Source organism: Macaca fascicularis, chromosome 4 (genome assembly GCF_037993035.2).
Source record: "Macaca fascicularis isolate 582-1 chromosome 4, T2T-MFA8v1.1".
Lineage (NCBI taxonomy): Eukaryota > Metazoa > Chordata > Mammalia > Primates > Cercopithecidae > Macaca > Macaca fascicularis.
This window is the reverse complement of record NC_088378.1, coordinates 105,845,941-105,866,487: the sequence shown is the minus strand read 5'-3', so window position 1 is coordinate 105,866,487 and position 20,547 is coordinate 105,845,941. Positions and strand designations below refer to the sequence as shown.

Below are 20,547 nucleotides of genomic sequence, written 5' to 3'. Positions count from 1 at the left end.
TTAAAGAATAATTATCATCTTCAAAAACAGCCTGTTAGAGTTTCAGTAGTTCCTTTTTTTTTTTTTTTTTTGAGACGGAGTCTCGCTCTGTTGCCCAGGCTGGAGTGCAGTGGCCGGATCTCAGCTGACTGCAAGCTCCGCCTCCCGGGTTTACGCCATTCTCCTGCCTCAGCCTCCTGAGTAGCTGGGACTACAGGCGCCCACCACCTCGCCCGGCTAGTTTTCTGTATTTTTTTTTTTTAGTAGAGACGGGGTTTCACCATGTTAGCCAGGATGGTCTCGATCTTCTGACCTCGTGATCCACCCATCTCGGCCTCCCAAAGTGCTGGGATTACAGGCTTGAGCCACCGCGCCCAGCTGGTAGTTCCTTCTTATGTAAAGTTTTGCTTTACCTGGTTTCAGTTACCCACTGTCAACTGTAATTTGAAAATATTGAATGAAAAAATTCCATAAACAATTTATAAGTTTTAAGTTGTGTGTCATTGAGTAGCATGATGAAATTTCATGTCATCTCACTCTATCCTGCCCCAAATATGAATCATGCCTTTGATTGGCATGTCCACACTGTCTATTCTATGCACCCATTAGTCACTTAGTAGCTAGCCTGTTTATCAGATTGACTGTCAAGGTATGGCAGTACTTGTGTAAAACCCTTATTTTACTTAATAATGGCTCCAAAGAGCAGTGATGCTGGCAATTGGATATGCCAAAGAGAAAGAACAAAGTACTTACTTTAAGGAAAAAGGTTAGTTTCCAAGGTAATAAGGAAAGAAGATAAAACATATGTTTAGTTTGCTAAGATCTATGATAGGAATGACTATTTTATCCTTGAGGTTGTGAATGAGGAAAAAGAAATTTATTTTATACACACACACACACACACACACACACACACACACACACACACACATATATACATACAGAGTTTGGTACTAACCATGGTTTTGGAGATCCACTGAAGATCTTGGAACATACCCTCTGTGGATAAGGCGAGGGTTACTGTATGTCTAAGATGATATAGACAGGCGTTTTCTGTAAAGGGACAGATAGTAAATATCTTAAGATTTATGGGCCACATAGTCCCCATTGCAACTACTCAACTCTGCCATTGTAACATGAAAGCAGACAGGGACAACATTGTCAACCTAAATAACAAAAAGAGAGAGCCTCTCTACAAGAAGAATATTTATTCAAGAATGGGCATTGCAATGAGAATTAGCATGCCATAGTAAACTATGTGCATATTTAGAATGTTAAAGGAAGATAATGGTTTTTAAAGGAAAAATGAGGACAATTACATAATTGTTTTGATATAATTGTATTTGTATATGGGAATCAATAATGAGAGTGGTGCCAGTCTGAGGTTGGACAGACAGTTGCTGGGTAGCTATTGTTGCAGCAGCATATTTTTGTGTAAAGTCTCAGTGTAAGCTTGTGGGTTTTGTAGGCTTTTGTGATTCTTCTTGTTATCAGGCATTTATGCATCAGAATCCTGTCTTCATCGCTTTCCCCCACTCTATTGTCAGGTTTTTGCCTTTTCTTTTCTTTTTTCTTTTCTTTTCTTTTCTTTTATTTCTTTTCTTTTCTCTTTTCTTTTTCTTTTCCTTCCTTCCTTCCTTCCTTCCTTCCTTCCTTCCTTCCTTCCTTCCTTCCTTCCTTCCTTCCTTCCTTCCTTCCTTTCTCTCTCTCTCTCTCTTTCTTTCTTTCTTTCTTTCTTTCTTTCTTTCTTTCTTTCTTTCTTTCTTTCTTTCTTTCTTTCTTTCTTTCTTTCTTTTTCTTTCTTTCACACAGGCGACTCCATTTTGATTCAGACAACTTTCACAATATGTTAGTGAATGGGTGTGGCTGCGTGCCAAGAAAACTTACAAGAGTTGTGTACATGGCTCTGGGTGCACCCTGTACACCAACATTATTAAATGCTGAGAAAGTAGGAGTGGCCTGAGAGGAAGCTGAGGGAGTCCTCAATGGAGAGCGCTGAAGTCTGGCAGGGAGCCCTTGAGCAAAAGGCAAAAATGTGCCCCACTGCCCAGAGATGCCCAGGCTTTGACATGACTAACGGACAAAAAAGAAAAAGAAAAACACACACACACAAGAATTCGAAGTTGATAAGTCATAAATAATTTACAAGTTTATTTTCCTGTGTTGAAAAGGGATATGCAAAATAGCTAATTATTTAAAGTTTCTATATATATATTACATTATTAAAAACTAACAAGTTGAAAAATGAACCCATAAAAGGCTACATAGTTACTTTCTTGACTGGCCTTTTAGTTTGTCTACTTTTGAGTATCAAAGAATCATGCTCATTCTCTTTAAAAAGTAATTATAAACTCCTAAGGTGAAGAATGTTTCCCATCTAAATCTCTGTGTGAGGATACTTCTGGGACTTAGAGATCTTAACCTATGTAATGGTGATGGTGGAGGTCAAGCTGTTAGAACTCTCTCGGGCACTGTGGTCCTTGCAGATGCCCTCCTAGCTGCTTTGTTTCCAGGGAAGTGATGGCTACATGTTACTCTCCAGCAATCCTATTCTTTTTCTACGTCCTGAATATTTCTATCCCAGCCTTTTGGGACAGAAATAATAATAGATGAGGAGAGTAGGGTGCAGAGGACAACAAGAAGAAATGTCTGTATAAATAACTGAAAGTTTCTTACAGACCACTATTGCAAAATCCTAAAATATGATTTTTCATAGAAATGTTAGAACATAAAGATTGTAGTAGGCAAATTAAACTGAGCATATATGCATTTCCCCTTTTGATAACCACCACTCTTTACTGGTATCTAATTATGATCTCCTGACTGATCAGTGAGAATTTTATTTTCTCAAATGAAATCAGTATGTCTGTCTTTTATACATAGTAGAACATATTACAATGAGGCAAAATAAATTTGCTGTCAATTTCACACATAAAATCACATTGCACCACACATTGCAAAATCACAGTGTGCCTCCTCATTTGTAAAATGAGCATCTTGATAGTAATGATAAGGATGTTGCTAATAAAGATAGCTTGTAGGAATTTTTTTTTTTTTTTGAGAGTCTCACTCTGTAGCCCAGGCTAGAGTACAGTGGTGCAATCACAGCAGCATTGACCTCCAGGGCTCAAGGGATCCTCCCACCTCAGTCTCCCTAGCTGTGTGTGCAACACTATGCCTGACATATATACATATATGTGTGTGTGTGTGTGTGTGTGTATATATATATATATATATTTTAAACATATGGGGTCTCACTATATTGCCCAGGCTGGACTTGAACTCCTGGGCTCAAGGGATCCTGCCTTGGCCTCCCAATGTGTGAGGATTACAGATGTGAGCCACCATGCCTGGCCATGATGTTTTAAATGTTAACTAAGTGATATGGTTTGGCCGTGTCCCCACCCAAATCTCATTTTGAATTGTAGTTCCCATAATCCCCACATGTCGTGGGAGGGACCAGGTGGAGATGATTGTAGCATGGTGGTGATTTGCCCCATCTTGTTCTTGTGATAATTAATTAGTTCTCATGAGATCTGATGATTTTGTAAGGGGCTTCCCGCTTCACTGGGCACTCATTTCTCTCTCTGCTGCCATGTGAAGAAGGACATGTTTGCTTCCCTTTCTGCCATGATTGTAAGTTTCCTGAAGTTTCTGTGGCCCTGCAAAACTGATCGTCAATTAAACCTCTTTCCTTTATAAATTATCCAGTCTCGGGCAGTTCTTTATTGTAACACGAGAACAGCCTAATACACTAAGGTATCGTGTGTAAAGCATTTGGCCAAATGCTGTGCTAGGAACAGTGCCTAACACAGAGGAGGCATTTGGTAAATACTGTTGAATGAAGTAAGAAATGAATGAAGATTACCAGAGTCATACAAGTATTCAATAAATGTTAGCTATCCTTCCCTTCCCTCCCATATGCCTTTAGTATTTTACAAGGTACTTAGCATTGCTATGTAAATATATAAGTCATGTTTTTAAAAAAACTGTTAATGCCAAGTGGGTGATACTACATGTAGACTCAGTTCAGTTCCTGTGTGCTTGCTATGGATACACTAACAAAACAAATAGATGCTTTTCTAACACACTGAGGCAATGCATCATTCTCTCCTGACCCTGTATTTTTCTTACAGAATTTCAAAACAGTACAGGTGACCATCTAGTGATATTGAGTGATGTTTTCCACAAACAATTCCATTTTGATAACTGGGCAATTTTCTACTATTGATGAGTCAAGTTTCCGTTTGTAAGTTGTTCCCTCTGAATCAACATGAAAAATGATGCAAACTTCAAATATATTGGAAACATCAGTATAAGGCAACAATAAAAAGGATGGTCTTTAAGACAGTCCTTAAAGTTATTTTGTATCCCCTGAAACATTTGTTTATGGTGATGAGGTGCCATTGCATGAGTGTTTTCTTTAATCAACTGAGTGTATGGAACTTGAGTTACTGCATTAAGCACTTAGGTTGACGCTTAAATGCAATGCTTTTGAAGTGCTCTTTGCAGTTTATAGTCTTGACTGCAGTGGAAATAGTGAATTTGACATTCTTGATGCAGTGATTCTCTCATCTATTGAGGCAAGTTTTTTTTTTAAACCTGGCTGATCTTGTGTACCCAAATAAGGCAACCCCTTCCCTCTGGCAGATTCAAAAAGAAAAAAAGGAAAGGAGAAGAGAGGAGAGGAGAGAAGAGGAGAGGAGAGGAGAGGAGAGGAGAGGAGAGGAGAGAAAGAAAGAAGGGAGGTAGGGAGAGAGGGAAGGAAGGAAGGAGAGAGAGGAAAGAAAAAAGAAAGGAATGAAAGAAAGAAAGAAAAAAGAAAAAGAAAGAAAGAAAAGAGAGGAAGAAAGAAAGAGAGAGAGAGAGAAAGAAGGAAGGAAGGAAGGAAGGAAGGAAGGAAGGAAGGAAGGAAGGAAGGAAGGAAAGAAAGAAAAGATGAAGGGAAAAGGAAAGAAGATTAAGTAAAAAGGAACCCTTATGTAACTCCCAGGTGGTATATTTAAGTGCTAAAGGAGAAGCTCTATTTATTTTTAGTGTAGTTCCTGCCTTTTGTTATATGAATATAATCAACATAAGTTTTGAATATATAATCTCATGCCTAGGATCACTGAAGGACAACCAAAAAATAATGTAAGCTACATAGTCAAATATGTTATAATGATATGGACACACTATGGGGTAGTTCTCTTGGATTTGATAATGGAAAACCTGCTCCAGTAATAATAGACAACAGTGACATGGGACCATTCAAGCACCAAACCCTGTTCTAGGTGAACTATTCTTAGCTCGTGATAGTAACTTTTTTGCTCCTCCAACAGTGCCGTGAGGTAGATGGATAATATTATTCTCATGTTGCAGAAAAAGACTTTGAGACACAGAGAGTTTAGGCAATTTGCTCAGTCATACAACTTATAAGATGAACATGGAATTTATCTTTCAAACCGAAACTTTTGAGACTGATAGAGGATGCTATAAATAAGTATACAAAGCAGCAGGAATAAACCAGACAGATCTGTAAAATCTAGGAGAAATGGTTACCCTAAAAAATCAGGGATTTGGATATTGGATCCAGATCATAAGTCTGTGTGAGCTACTGTAGTGACCACTGTTCTCACATTTTGGCTTTTGTCCATTTTGTTCATCCCTACAGCCTTCATCCCTCCACTCTTCCATTCTTGCTCCTAGACTTTTTCTTTCACATGCCTTCCATTCTTGTCCGTAATACAACTGATGCATCATATTACCTCCAATTTGTATGTGAACCACTCCCAACAAGGATGAATAAGACGGAATCCTCATCCTCCAGGACCTCAATACAGCCAAAACTTCATTAGTTCCCTCAGGGAAAAGGTTATTATCCTGCTTTGGTGTATCAAAGGAGTGCTCACTGGTTACCAAGAAAAACAGCTCATGTGCTTTTAAACCCATCTGCAAAAATTCCCTATGCTTTCTGATGAACAGAAATCTATACTGAACCTGAATCGTTTGAAAGTTTGGCCAATAAAGGACATGATGCTCTCAAAGGAATTTTATGTTGCCTATCCAAATTCAAAATGAAAGTATTAAAATCGCAAAATGGAAGTGCAGCTGGTTTTTCTCTAAGGTTTATCAGTGATGAGTCACCTATTTTTATTGCATAAGAAATCAAATCTAGTGTTGTAATGAAAACACGATACAGTAAATTTAGGATAATTCTTGGAGCACTCAAGATGTGCCTATTTGTTCAGGGACACTGAGTCCTTTGAGATTTATTTTAAGTACTTTAATATTCTGTAAGAAAGGCTTTTGTTTTTTGTTTTTTGTTTTTTTTTTAGTGTTAGAGGAAAGCTGCCCCATCTTCTAAACACCCACAATGACTGGTTTTAATTCAACAATTGTTACAGAAGCAAGATATGTAGATTATCACTTATGCTTTGTATTTATGTCCCTTTATCAGCATGAGGCACATATTTACTTACACGTAGTTTAAGCATTACATTTTTAAATCTTACCTCTTTTTGTATTCACTTAACATATGAGCTTCCTATTTCCCTAAAGATGTTAACTGCATCAAAATTTTACCTGAGTGTTTTGACAGTTAAACTCTGAAGAAGGAAAGGGATTGAAGGTTGGATTGATCTAGTGTCTGGTACAGGAACTGGAAAAAGAAAGAAGTAAAAGTCATCTATAAATTACCTTTGCTACATGGAAATAGGTTTTCTTATCTATTATTAAGGGGTCATAAAGAACCACATTGCTATTTTAGACGTCTGCCTATCTAGTCTAGAGGTAAATATGTATAACTTTAAATTTCGTATTTGTAAAAACATGTATGGTGATAATTTCACAGGTATAATGTGAATCTCATCAGTGTATGAAAGTATATTCCTTTTCATAATGGATTTATTGAACGATTCATACTACTTTAAGAACTATTTTGCGAAGAGAGTAGATTTTAAGTGTTCTCACCTCACAAAAAAATGAAAAGTGTGTGAGGTAGTACTTATACTATTAGCTCAAATTAGCTATTCCACAATGTATACGTATTTTTAAACAATATGCTTTACTTAAAACAACATGCTTTACATGATAATTATATATAATTTTGACTTGCTAATTAAAAATGAAATGAAATAAAATACCTTAAGAAACAGAGACATATTTCAGGATGTTAGTTACCATCCATGCAAACATCTCAAACCACTTAGAATGTGTATATACTTATAACAGTAAAAACTTCCATTACATTCCAACTATAATTAATAAATATGTGTTTATTTTTGTGCACTTCTCACACTGAAAGCTATGCAATTTAAGGGATTTACTGCATAAATTAGTGATCCTAATAGACTTTTCCATTCCTTTACAGAATATTATCCATTGGTTACGCTTTTCTGTTTGTTTTTTTGTTTTCCATCTAATGTATATGGAGACAGAGAAATTATTAGACCTCAGGGTCCAATAATATATCTTTTATTCTCTTTTTAAATAGAAACTAGTTGTATGACAATCAGAAAGCGTTTTTTTTCTTTTCAGCAGTTTTTGGAGCAAAGAAGTGTAATAAATTTCCTCTAAACCCCAAGATATCGAAAGTTAAAGTTAAGGCATGTAACAGTAGATACACTTAATTCTAAACATTGAATAATGCTTAAAGAATGTCCTACTAACTTGCTGACCTGCTTATCTATATACAGCGGAGATTTGGACCCTGTAGGAAAGATGAACTGGCTTATTTATGGATAGCAAAAAGTATATAGTTTTAAAATTTAAAGAAACTATATTAGAACTGGTATCCCAAAACAGCATTTGACATCTGTAACTTATTTATATGTTACCCGGTACCCTCTTTCCTTTAACATTACTTACACAATACTTTTTAAAGCTTAGTATGTCATATTAGAGGATAAATGAAATTCCATCCTATGCTGATAATGGATTGACTAATCACCTGAAAGAACTTTAATAAAGTACAGTTTCACTAATGTGATGTACTAATAATAACCAATTTAATTTGAAACTAAGTTAGTAGTGCAGTAATATATTTATACAACTAATATTGTTAAATTCTTAATTTTCATCCTCCTTATTTAAATTACAACTTCCTTTAAATGAAATTCACTTATGAGGAGTGTAATGAATTTTTACTTTAGCTATTCAATTGCAATAGCTTTTACAATTGTCTGCATCATATTTCTGTATAAATTCTCCAAGGGACACTTGAAAATATGATGTAGAACAAGTGTGGACCTATCCAAAAGTTTTACAAATTACACTTCATAATTGAAAATGCTTATAATCTAGAAGTTCTGGAGTATTTATCATCATAATTTTACACATTATAAATGTATATGTAATATGCATTTGTATATAACTACTAAATATAATAAAATATATTAAAATATTACTAAACTTATTCATACATTTTCTGATATGCATTATAATATTTATTGGTATTAAGGACATAATTCTCTGTTTACATATATATATTTATACACACACATTTTTACTTTCAATTTTAGAGAGAAGTTTTAAGAATTATTATTAATCTATTTAATCACTATTCCTACATATTATTTTGCTTTTGCAATTCTGACATTGTTATATAGATTCTGATAGTTCTATCTCCAAAAGTAATATGGCTTTGTTCTCCATTTCTTCAGGGTACCCTATCTAATCCATGAAAATTTGTTCCAAAGACAATGTTCAGATGAAAATGCAGAAAATTTCTTCTTAAGACAAAATTCAGATTTAAATGCAAATTTCAATCCATTAGTCAAGTCTGTTAATCAAAATGTTTTTAAAAAATACAGTATGAGTTTCTGACAATTAAAATAGAGACCAACCATGAACAATCAGTATAGCAGTGCCTGTTAATATTCTCAGAATATCCACTCCATTATTGACCAAGATTGTATGATTCCCACTGAAAGCAACAAAAACTAAGACTGATAAGTAAAATTCAGCAACCTTAATGAAAAATTTTGTCTAATAAGAAGACATAGTTATTTTGTTGCTCTGATAAATATAATTTTGACTTGAAATTTTATTTTGAATATACTGCAAGATTTACCTTGATCAATATTGATTACACTAAAATGTAAAGCAAGTTTAGTTGAAATTATTATTTCTTTTTTAATAGTGGCTAGTATTCAGAAGCTTCCTGCAGCCTCTGTTCTAACAGACATCAACTTTCCAATGAAAGGACGGAAGGGAATGGTTGACTGGGCAAGAAACTCAGAAGATAGGGTAGTAATTCCAAAAAGCATTTTCACTCCGGTGTCATCAAAAGGTAAATATCTGAAATAATGTGAACTTGAACAAGACATTTTTGATAAAGTCATTTAATTAGAAATTAGGTATAAATCTTCACACATTAAACAGTTTAGAAATAGTCTGTAATCATTATGTTAAACTAATTTTCTAAATATAGACAACTTATTCTTGGTTCAAAAGTCTGAATTTACTGAATAAAACAGTCTATTACAGTGTGAAAACTATACAAGTGCAAATTATCGACCTGAGCTTGCCATGGTCAAGTTTCAATATTCATGGTTTTATCCCCGTATAAAGCATGTGGACTAATATTTTACCTTTAGGTATTGAAATGTGTTGTATTTTCCATGCAATGTCATTTTTATTTCTGCCTCATTAAAATTTGCCTTGGTTTGAAGATATTATTTTGGCATACAAAAACAAATTTAATACCTAGGTGATAAAATAATCAGTACAACAAGCCCCCACAACACAAGTTTACCTGTGTAACAAACCAGCACATGTTCTCCTGAACTTAAAATAAAGTTTAAAAGAAAACAAATTTGAGAAAAAGTTAAGTTTTTAGAACATTTGTAATAGCCTTTAGAATTAATGGCTCTTTTCAAAAGTGACATCGTGGTCACTTTTGCAGATTTCGACCTTAAAAGGTAAAAATCCAAAAGAGAATTGGTTCTCTTTTCTGATATCCTTGGGAAATTAAACTCTTAAATGGAGACTCAGGCAGCTTCTTATCTCAACCTGGTAAAGGAAGTTTCCTTCATGATGCAAAACTATAGAAAACACATCTTCAAGAGCTATCATTAACGTGCATGGTTAGGAATGCATTTCTTTTTACCAGGCTTTATCTTTGCATAAGGAAGTACTGGAATTATCTTGTAATTAGCAGATTAAAGTTTTATAAGACATAGTATTTTCTTGCCGTTTGCTAATACTTCAAATTTTATTCTTTCTAGAATTAGATGAATCATCTGTATTTGTTCTTGGAGCAGTACTATACAAAAACTTAGATCTAATTTTGCCCACTTTGAGGTAAGCTACAAAGTAATAAACTGTTGTAATTTTGTAAATTATTCCAGAATGTGATTAGAGCTCATTCTATAAAAATAGTCAAACAAGCTGTGGTAATACAAAGGGATTTTTCTTAAATGAAATAGAAAATACAAATTTAATGAACAGGCTATTAGCAATTATGCATTTCAAAACAACTAGGAAAGATAATTTTGGTGTCTGATTGTAGCCCTGCAAATACTTTTGTGACTAATAATACCTTGCCTGGATTCTGAAAAAGGAAAAGAAAAGAAAAGAAAAATCACAAGTGTGTATAATAGAATGGGTCACTGTAAAGTTAATCTGTCTTCTCCCTTTAGTTGTGCTTAATGGTACTGTTCATCAACATGACATGAAATTAAAGGAGTGTCATGATGACTGGGAAAACATGGTATTGTTTATTTGCACAAGATCTTAGTTTGCTTTGAAATAAATTTTCAGTTACAGCTACACTTTTTAAAAATGCTGCTGTTTATTTAGAGGACTATTTCTGGAAGAAAGCTATTAATTTCTTTCCTCCCAGATATTAAAAACAATTACAAATAGTAATTCTACCAAAACTAACTTATTTGCTTTACTGTCTTATCTACTATACCAAATCTCACAGAAAACATCATTCACATCTAATTGGGTTGTGATGTTATCACTCATAGTGACCTGTTTCTCCACATCACCTCATTTTGGAAGAGAGAGATAAAGTTGTTTTAGTTAAATACGATCACAGTAGGACTTCTTTCTTATACCCTCATAAATAAAGCTTTACATTTTTGGAGAGGAAGGAATATAAATGATGTGTGCAGTTATACTGTGGACAAAACAAATAGTCTAATAAATAAAAACAATTAGAGTTCAGTGCAGATGAAAAAAATATCACCCAAGGAAGCAGCAGTGATTAGTCATGAATCTTTAGAGAAAATCTTTCTATGTGAAGCACATTATTAATATAGGTAGAGAGTCATCCAGAGCCCCTGTAGATGCCATGCAGGGTCTCCTTCAACCATAGAGACAACGATGGGAAGTTGAAATTTATTTACCTCCCTTCTCCTCTGAATAGAATTCAGATTTCCTCAATTTGGATCAGTCTGTGTTTGTGTTTTGCTAACAAAACAAGTTTGAAAACAAAAAAGTCTACTCTCAACTTTTCCAGTGGTTTTATTAAAACTCATTGGTATTTACAGTTACTCGCAGATAAAATTTATTCATAGTTACACTGCCTCTATCTTTATGTTTGATGTTGATGAGAGATATGCTAAAGTTAAAAATGCCCAGATGGCCGGGCGCGGTGGCTCAAGCCTGTAATCCCAGCACTTTGGGAGGCCGAGATGGGCGGATCACGAGGTCAGGAGATCGAGACCATCCTGGCTAACACGGTGAAACCCCATCTCTACTAAGAAATACAAAAAATAGCCGGGCGAGGTGGCAGCGCCTGTAGTCCCAGCTACTCGGGAGGCTGAGGCAGGAGAATGGCGTGAACTCGGGAGGCGGAGCTTGCAGTGAGCTGAGATCCGGCCACTGCACTCCAGCCTGGGCTACAGAGCGAGACTCCGTCTCAAAAAAAAAAAAAAAAAAAAAAAAAAAAAAAAAAAAAAAAAAAATGCCCAGATAATCAAAGTTAGACATTTATTTCCACAGGGAATTCATTTATATAAAGCTTATATTTTAACAACTCTAGACTAGACACTAACTTAAAATCAGGTGACTTGTGTTTTCATTTCAATTAAACATGTCGAGAGTTTTATAAACTTGTCCAGTCGCTCAGTATTTATGTGCGTTCAATTCAACTTTAAAATAGAAACGTATTTATGTGCAACATTCTCCCTATTTGCTCCTGAGATACATAGTGATTACAAATGAAATATTCAACATAAAAATTTTTAGATTAGTTTCCCTCCTAGATGTCCAGCAGTGTTGCATTATGATTAATCTTGTTCCATATAATCTCATAGTACTCACTCACCTACACAAATGAAGTCAGGTTATTCCAAGTTTTATAAATTTATGCAGTCAATATAATTGGAAATTTCTTCAGGAAATTTCCCAAGGGATCCCAGCCTTTTTTGTAAAATGAAAAAAGAAGCATTTAATTAGTGTTTGAACTTTAAAAAAAAAATATCATGACAGAGGCCGTTTGTCTCTTAAAGCTTATGGGTAGATTAATGGCTTCGTTATGGATGATTTAATGGATACAGTAGAGACCAGTCTGACAGACTGGCTCCCCTGATACCGCCTGTAACACAAAGGGATTCAGACAGGCCACTGGGCAAGTCACTGACTTTTTTTATAAGTAAAATGTGGTAATTGAACTTAAAATTTTTTTCACCTTCAGAAATTATATTTTCATTGCAGAAAGTTCCTACATATTCTTTAGATTGAAGTCCTTAATAACCTCTGTATAAAAATCACGAATTTATTTACCTATACATTCTTTGTATCCATAAAGTAATTTAGTAAATGTCTATAGGACAACTAAATAGTACTTAGATCACTGACCAGATATAAGGACAATAGAATGCTCAGGATGAAATATTTGTTAAGTACTCTTAGAAAGGTGAAGTACTAGTGTTTACTTCTCATTTTATCTCTTGTAGTAATATAATGTGACCACTAAGTACCCACGAACTTGTTTTTCTCCGTTTCAAAACATTCTTCCAGAAAGTCTAATGAGTAACTGCACGAATTATAGGTCTGCTAAATGAAAATATACTTTTTATTGAACAAGGGTGATTCTTTTTTCCACAGTCACTCAGCAGACATTTACTGAGCAGCGCCCCTGCTAACAGTACTGTATGAATTCTTTTAAACTTCCCCTGCTATCGCAACCCTCAGAACAGTTCTTGATAAAGGGTCAAGGATTTTTTTCTGTAATAATTAATTTATTTTTCTTTTTATTTATTATTATTATTATTATCATTATTATTATTATTGAGACAGAGCCTCGCTCTGTCGCTCAGGCTGGAGTGCAGTGGCGCAATCTCGGCTCAGTGCAACCTCCGCCTCCCGGGTTCTCGCCATTCTCCTGCCTCAGCCTCCTGAGTAGCTGGGACTACAGGCGCCTGCCACCACGCCCAGCTAATTTTTTTGTATTTTTAGGAGAGATGGGGTTTCACCATGTTAGCCAGGATGGTCTCGATCTCCTGACCTTGTGATCTGCCCACCTCGGCCTCCCAAAGTGCTGGGATTACAGGTGTGAGCCACCGTGGTAATAATTAATTTTTCTATCTGATAAAATATCTTATATAAGACATCTTTAAAAATAAGGCACAATATTTACAAGTTTAATGTTACAATGTTACAATAAGTACAAGTTTAATGTTTGTACTATGAAAATATTTTAGGAGGCCGGGCGCGGTGGCTCAAGCCTGTAATCCCAGCACTTTGGGAGGCCAAGGCGGGCGGATCACAAGGTCAGGAGATCGAGACCACAGTGAAACCCCGTCTCTACTAAAAATACAAAAAATTGGCCGGGCGCGGTGGCGGGCGCCTGTAGTCCCAGCTACTCAGGAGGCTGAGGCAGGAGAATGGCGGGAACCCGGGAGGCGGAGCTTGCAGTGAGCCGAGATCGCGCCACTGCACTCCAGCCTGGGCAATAGCGTGAGACTCCGTCTCAAAAAAAAAAAAAAAAAAAAAAAAAAAAGAAAATATTTTAGGAACAGAGGATTAAAATATGTGTATTTTGCAATTTTACTGTGTAAGTGTGACTGTGTGAATTGAACTCAATAGGAAGGGAAACATCTTCTTATTCAACATAAAACGTACAAATTCATTCTATATGTTCAGTTATTATTTACGCATTTTTATAAAATGTATTCCTTGTTGATGATTTTACTAATTATATGTTGAAATATGTGAAGCCACGTTTGTTATACACAGAAATAGTAATAGTAGATTTGTTATGTTTCCAGAAATGGTATATTTTGGTATAATTATTTTCATAATTTTTCTCATAGAGACTATGAAGCAGGACTTGATGTATGCTTTGAATAAATATAGTTTAGAAATTGTCCTTCATACAAAGACAAAAATAACTTTGCAAGTTGACTGTCTCTTTATTGAGATATTTCTCTTCTTCTCTTAGCCCTAATATATATTCAACTGTCCTTCGAGCTGCAATTGTTATTTTACTATTCAGTTGTCTTCCCTTTTAAAGTTAAGTAGATTCAGATTGTTACTTCAACTGGAGGAAATATGCTTCAGATGAATTCCAAACTATGTGCTATTCTCAGCCTCTCAACTTCCTTCTTCAGAATAATTTCTTATAGATAAAAAGTACAGATGGGCCAGGCATGGTGGCTCACACCTGTAATCAGCACTTTGGGAGGCCGAGGTGGTGGATGACTTGAGGTCATGAGTTCAACACCAGCCTGGCCAACATGGTGAAACCCCATCTTTACTAAAAATACAAAAATTAGCCGTGCGTGTTGGTGCATGCCTGTTAGTCCCAGATACTTGGGAGGCTGAGGTGGTAGAATCACTCGAACCTGGGAGGTGGAGGTTGCAGTGAGCAGAGATTGCACCACTGCCCTCCAGCCTGGGTGACAGAGCAAGACTCTGTCTCAAAAAAAAATAAAAAAATAATAAATTTGTAAAAAGTATAGAACTACAGGATATTAATGCTGTAAGGTCTTTTAGGGTTTAGTGTGAGCTAGAACTCTCATTTTATAGATAAGAGACCTGAGATCCTTATCGCTTAAGTGACCTAAGATTATATGTCCAGTAGGTAACTGAATTATAATCCAACTTATCTTGTTCGCTAAAACCAGGACTCTTCTACTATATCTCATTCCCTCTATTCTGCTACTATTTATTATTTTAAGCAATACAAACCATAGACTTCTATGATAGTTCATGAGTATACCTGTATCCTTTGCAGAAAATCTTGTAAGAGCCAGAACAGGTGGCTCTATGTTGGCAGCTTCAGGGAGCACTGGGGCTGGCCTGGTGGCCCCAGCCCAGGCTGTCAATGCCAAGACTTGAATTTGTCACACCTCCCATTCCCCCATGATCACTTATGTGCATGTCCAACTCAGTTCAGAGGGTCCTTTGAGGGAGTGAGATATTGACACACAGACCCCACTCACATTAAGGAATTAGAAAACTTGCATATCTTGGCAAGCTCATAAACTGCTCTGAGAATTTTAACTTACTTTTATAGCATTTTTTGAGGCCAATTTAGCAATACCAGGAGACTTAAAAGTGCTTTGTCATTGATATAGCAATTCTACTTCGAAGAATTTATTTTAAGGAAATAATCTCTAAGGAAATAGAAAAGTATATCCAAGTATACCCTCAAGCCAAGATATCAATAAATGGTTATAAACAATCATTCATCTGATTAATTTAATAAGTTCAGTTTCCAATTTTGTGGGATAGCCACGAAAGTTCTGAGTACGTGAGCAGTATGTCGTTATTCTGTTAAGACATGAAAAATGTAGTCCTGTAAAAAAATGCATTTTTTGTAATGATTAACATTAAAAGAATTATAAAAGAACTAATAAAATTATATGTAAATTTCACTATAGTGGAATAAAGAAAAATACAGATGAATGAAAACTAAAGTGTCCTCAAACCAAAAGTCATTACAAAATTATTTTTGAAGAAAGGAACAAATTTCAACAATGCAAATATCACATGAATTTCTTGTCAAATACACTAACCTAATTAAGGTAAATGAGGCTGAAATTTTTATATATTCAGGAAGTGGAACTCATTTGAATTCCTAATGCTATAAAAATTAAAAATGAATAGAAAAATAATATTGGAAATAATAGAAAATTGAAGACGTAATCACTTTTACACCAATGCACGCTGAAGGCAATCACCCTGAAGCAGTCAGCTCTCTCAAGAGCTCATGCCTTAGGTTTAGGACCTAAACTTTGAGTCTTCCTTTTTAATTCTCACTGTGCAATGAAATATTCTAATTTTGTGACGTTCTGTACCTTTTTAGATTGTCCTCTCATGAAAACATTAGACATTTAAATTATCTATGGAAATTACAAATTGGCATAGATTATAGTATAAAATATTGTGCTATTAGTGCATTATTTTTTAAAATCTGGGTTTAGTTTGGTCAGATATTTTTAAAGTGGATGTAAATCTCTGATCACTTGGCATTTTTAAAATTCTAGATTCTACATATCTTAGCAACCTACAGTGAAATTCTAACTCATTTCAACTTTAAGTAAACCCAATCCTACTTTTTAGCAGCTGTCAGCTGATTTGGGTTTTAAAAACAAAGATATTTAGCTTTAAAATTTTAGTAAAGTACCCAAATTCCCATACTGTATGAAATCATCTATTTTATTTTGGTCTTATTTAAATTGGTCTATTCATTTAAAACATTTATGCAAGTTTCATTTTTGAAACTATATGAACTATAAATCTAAAAATGGAAAAGGGCTATAGTAACTTTACTAACTTCCATTAAACCCTTAACATCTTTTTGTTATAACTTATCTGGCAATACTGTATGTGTGCTATTGGTTCTGCCATCTCCTCCACTGGGGCTTTTTCTATAACTGCATTACATTTTTTATTGTGTTACAAAACATAAAATTTACCATAACTACTTTTAGTGTACAGTACAATGTTAACTATATGCACTTGTGTAACAGATCTCTAGAAACTTTTATCTTGAAAAATTAAGACTATACACATTAAAGCACAACTCCCCTTTTCCCACTCCCTCTGACCCTTAGCAACAGTCATTCTATTTTCTGATTCTTAGTTTGACCACTTTCAATACCTTATCTAAGTGAATCATGCAGTATTCATCTTTTTGTGATTGATATATTTCAATTAGCATATCATTTGGGTTCATCTGTCTTGTAGCATATGATAAGATTTTTTTCTTTTTATACGGCTGAAGAATATTTCATTGTTTATGTATATGCCACATTTTCTTCATCCATTCTTCCATTGATGGACAATCAGCTTGCTTCCACCTCTTGGCAATTGTTAATTATACATCATGAACATGGGTGTTCAAATATCTCTTTGAGATCTTTCTTTCAATTCTTTTGGATATATACTCAGAAGAGAGACCATTGGATTATTTTTTATTTATTTTTTCAGAAAACTGCCTACCGTATTCCAAAGCAGCTGCACCATTTCACATTCCCACCAACATTGCATTAGGGTTCCAATTTTCCCACATCCTTGTCAACATTTGTTATGTTGTTTTGTTTTTTGTTTTTTTGTTTTGTTTTGTTTTGCTTTGTTTTGTTGTGTTGTGTTGTGTTGTGTTTTTGAGACAGAGTCTCACTCTCTTGCACAGGCTGGAGTTCAGAGATCTCAGCTCACTGCAACCTCTGCCTCTCCGGTTCAAGCGATTCTCCTACCTCAGCCTCCCAAGTAGCTGAGATTACAGATGTGTGCTACCACGCCTGGCTAATTTTTGTATTTTTAATAGAGATGAGGTTTCCCCTGGTTGGTCTTAAACTCCTGGCCTCATGAGATCGCCACCCTTGGCCTCTCAAAGTGCTGAGATTACAGTCATGAACCACCCCACCCAGCCTGTCTTTTGTTTTTTCATAATGATTATCCTAGTGGGTGTGAGGTGATAACCCACTGTAGTTTCGATTTGCATTTCTCTTACAATTAGTGATGTAGAGCATCTTTTTATATCCTTGTTGTCCATTTATGTACCTTCTTTGGAAAAATATCTATTCAAGTCTTTTGCCCATTTTTTAATTTGATGATTTGGTTTGGGTTTTTGTTGTCAAGTTTTGGAATTACTTATATATTCAGGATGTTAACCTCTTACCAGATACATAGTTGCAAATATTTTCTCCCTTTTCATAGGTTGCCTTTTCATTCTACTCATTGTTTTCTTTCCTGCACAAAAGTTACTTTGTTTTGTTTTTTAATTTGATGAAGTCCTATTTGCTTATTTTAGCTTTTCTTCCCTGTACTTTTGGTGTCATCTCCAAGTTCAATGATTTGAATGTGTTTCTCTGTGTTTTCTTTTAAAAGTTTTATAGTTTCTAGTCTTATGTTTACATCTTAATCCATTTTATGTTAAGTTTTTTATATGGTGTAGGCACACGGATATCCAGTTTTTCCAACACTATTTGTTTAAGAGATTATCCTTTTCCCATTCTGTAGCCTTAGCACCCTTGTCGAGTGTCATTTGACCATATACAAGAGGATTTATTTCTGGGCACTCTATTCTGTTCTGTTGGTCTATATGTCTGTCTTGACACCAGTACCATACTTTTAAAAAAATCATTGCTGTGACTTTGTAATATAGCTTGAAAATAGAGAATATTTTGTTTTTCTTTCTTAAGACTGCTCCAGCTGTCAAGAATTCTTTGAGATTTTATATGAATTTTATATTTTTTTCCATTTCTGCAAAAATACCATTTGGATAGATTGCTTTGGGTAATATGGACATTTTAGCAATATTAAGTCATCTAATTCATGGACACAGGATTTCCTTCCATTTATCTGTCTCTCCCTTCAATTTTTTCAGAAATATTTTATACTTTTCAATGTATAACTCTTTTTCCTCCTTCAGTTTACTCGTATTTTATTTATTTTGATGCTTTTTAAATGGGATTCTTTTATTAATTTCCTTTTAGATTGTTCATTGATAATGTATGGAAACCCAATTGATTTTTGTGTGTTAATTTTTTTTGCATTCTGCAACTTCACTGAATTTGTTCATTAATTATAACAAGATTTTTAATGTGTGTCTGTATGTGATCTTTAGGATTTACTACATATAAGGTCATGTCATCTATGAACAGAGGTAATTTTACTTCTTCCTTTCTCATTTGGATGCCTTTTATTTCTTTTTCTGACCTAATCGCTGTTGGTAGGACTTCTAGTACTATGTTGAATGAAACTGGCAAGAGAGGGCATTTTGTCTTATTTCTGATCTTAGGGGAAAAACTTTCAGGTTTTTCTGTTTTGTTTTGTTTGTTTGTTTTACCATAAAGTGTGATATTAGATGTGGGTTTTGCATATAAGACCTTTGCTATGTTGAGATAATTTCTTCATATTCCTGGTTCGTTAAGCGATTTTATCACGAAAGGGTGTTTTTGTCACATGCTTTTTTAAAATCAATTGAGCCGAGGCAGGCGGATCACGAGGTCAGGAGATCGAGACCATCCTGGCTAACACGGTGAAACCCCATCTGTACTACAAATACAAAAAAAATTAGCTGGGCGTGGTGGCGGGCACCTGTAGTTGCAGCTACTCAGGAGGCTGAGGCAGGAGAATGGCGTGAACCCGGGAGGCGGAGGTTGCAGTGAGCCGAGATCACGCCACTGCGCTCCAGCCTGGGCGACAGAGCGAGATTCCGTCTCAAAAAAGTAAAATAAAATAAAATAAAAATCAATTGAGATGATCATGTAGTTTTTGACCTTGATCCTGTAAATGTGATGTATTACACCGATTGATTCTCATTTGTGGAAACATCTTTGCATTTCAGAAATAAATCTCTGTTGGTCATGATATATAAACTTTGTAACATGCTGCTGAATTTGGTTTGCTAGCATTTTGTTGAGGATTTTTGTGTCAATATTTATTAAGGATATTTGTCTGTAGTTTTCTTTTTTTTTAAAATAGTATCTTTGTCTGATTTCAGTATCCAGGTAATACTGGCCTCTTATAATGGATTTGGAAGTGCTCTCCACTTTAATATTTTGGAAGACTTTGAGAATGAGTTGTGTTTATTCTTCTTTAAACGTGTCATAGAATTCTCTAGTGAAGACTTCTGGTCCCCTAGGCTTTTGTTTATTGAGAGGTTTTTGATTATTGATCCAATCTCTTTACTAGTTATGAGTCTATTCAGAAATAAAATTTCTGCATGATTCAGTCTTGATACGTTATATTTTCCTTAGAATTTGTCTGTTTCTTTTAGCCTATCTTGTATGTTGGCATAGAATTAATTGTTCATAGCTGTCTCTTATGATACGATTTACTTCAGTGCCAGAAGTTGTGATGTCTCCTTTTTATCTGGTTTTTGTTATTTGAGTCTTCTCTCTTTCTTTTTACTTACTCTTTTTAAAAAGGGTTTGCCAATTTTGTATATTTTTTCTCCAAAAATCAACTCTTAGTTTTGTTGATTTTTACATGGGTTTGTTATTTTCTATTCTGTATATTTCAGCTCAATCTGTATTATTATCTTTCTTCACTAAGTTTGGGTTTAGTTTATGCCTCTTTTTCAAGTTCTCTGAAGTATAAAGTCAGGTTTTGATTTGAGATCTTTCTTTTTTTTAATGTAGGTGTTTACTGCTATAAACTTCCCTCTTAGTACCTTTA

The 20,547-nt window shown here is 34.9% G+C and overlaps 1 protein-coding gene across 4 annotated transcripts in view; it reads left to right on the top strand.

Annotated features, from left to right (window-relative positions):
• The window catches only part of ADGRB3 (adhesion G protein-coupled receptor B3), a 737,861-nt gene that overhangs the window by 390,203 nt on the left and 327,111 nt on the right, over positions 1 to 20,547 (top strand). For all 4 annotated transcript variants that reach the window (XM_005552615.5, XM_074037708.1, XM_015449250.4 and 1 more), the window contains 2 exons: positions 9,101 to 9,250; positions 10,188 to 10,263. In XM_005552615.5, the coding sequence (XP_005552672.1) occupies positions 9,101 to 9,250; positions 10,188 to 10,263 (226 nt within the window). The remainder of the gene's footprint in view (positions 1 to 9,100; positions 9,251 to 10,187; positions 10,264 to 20,547) is intronic.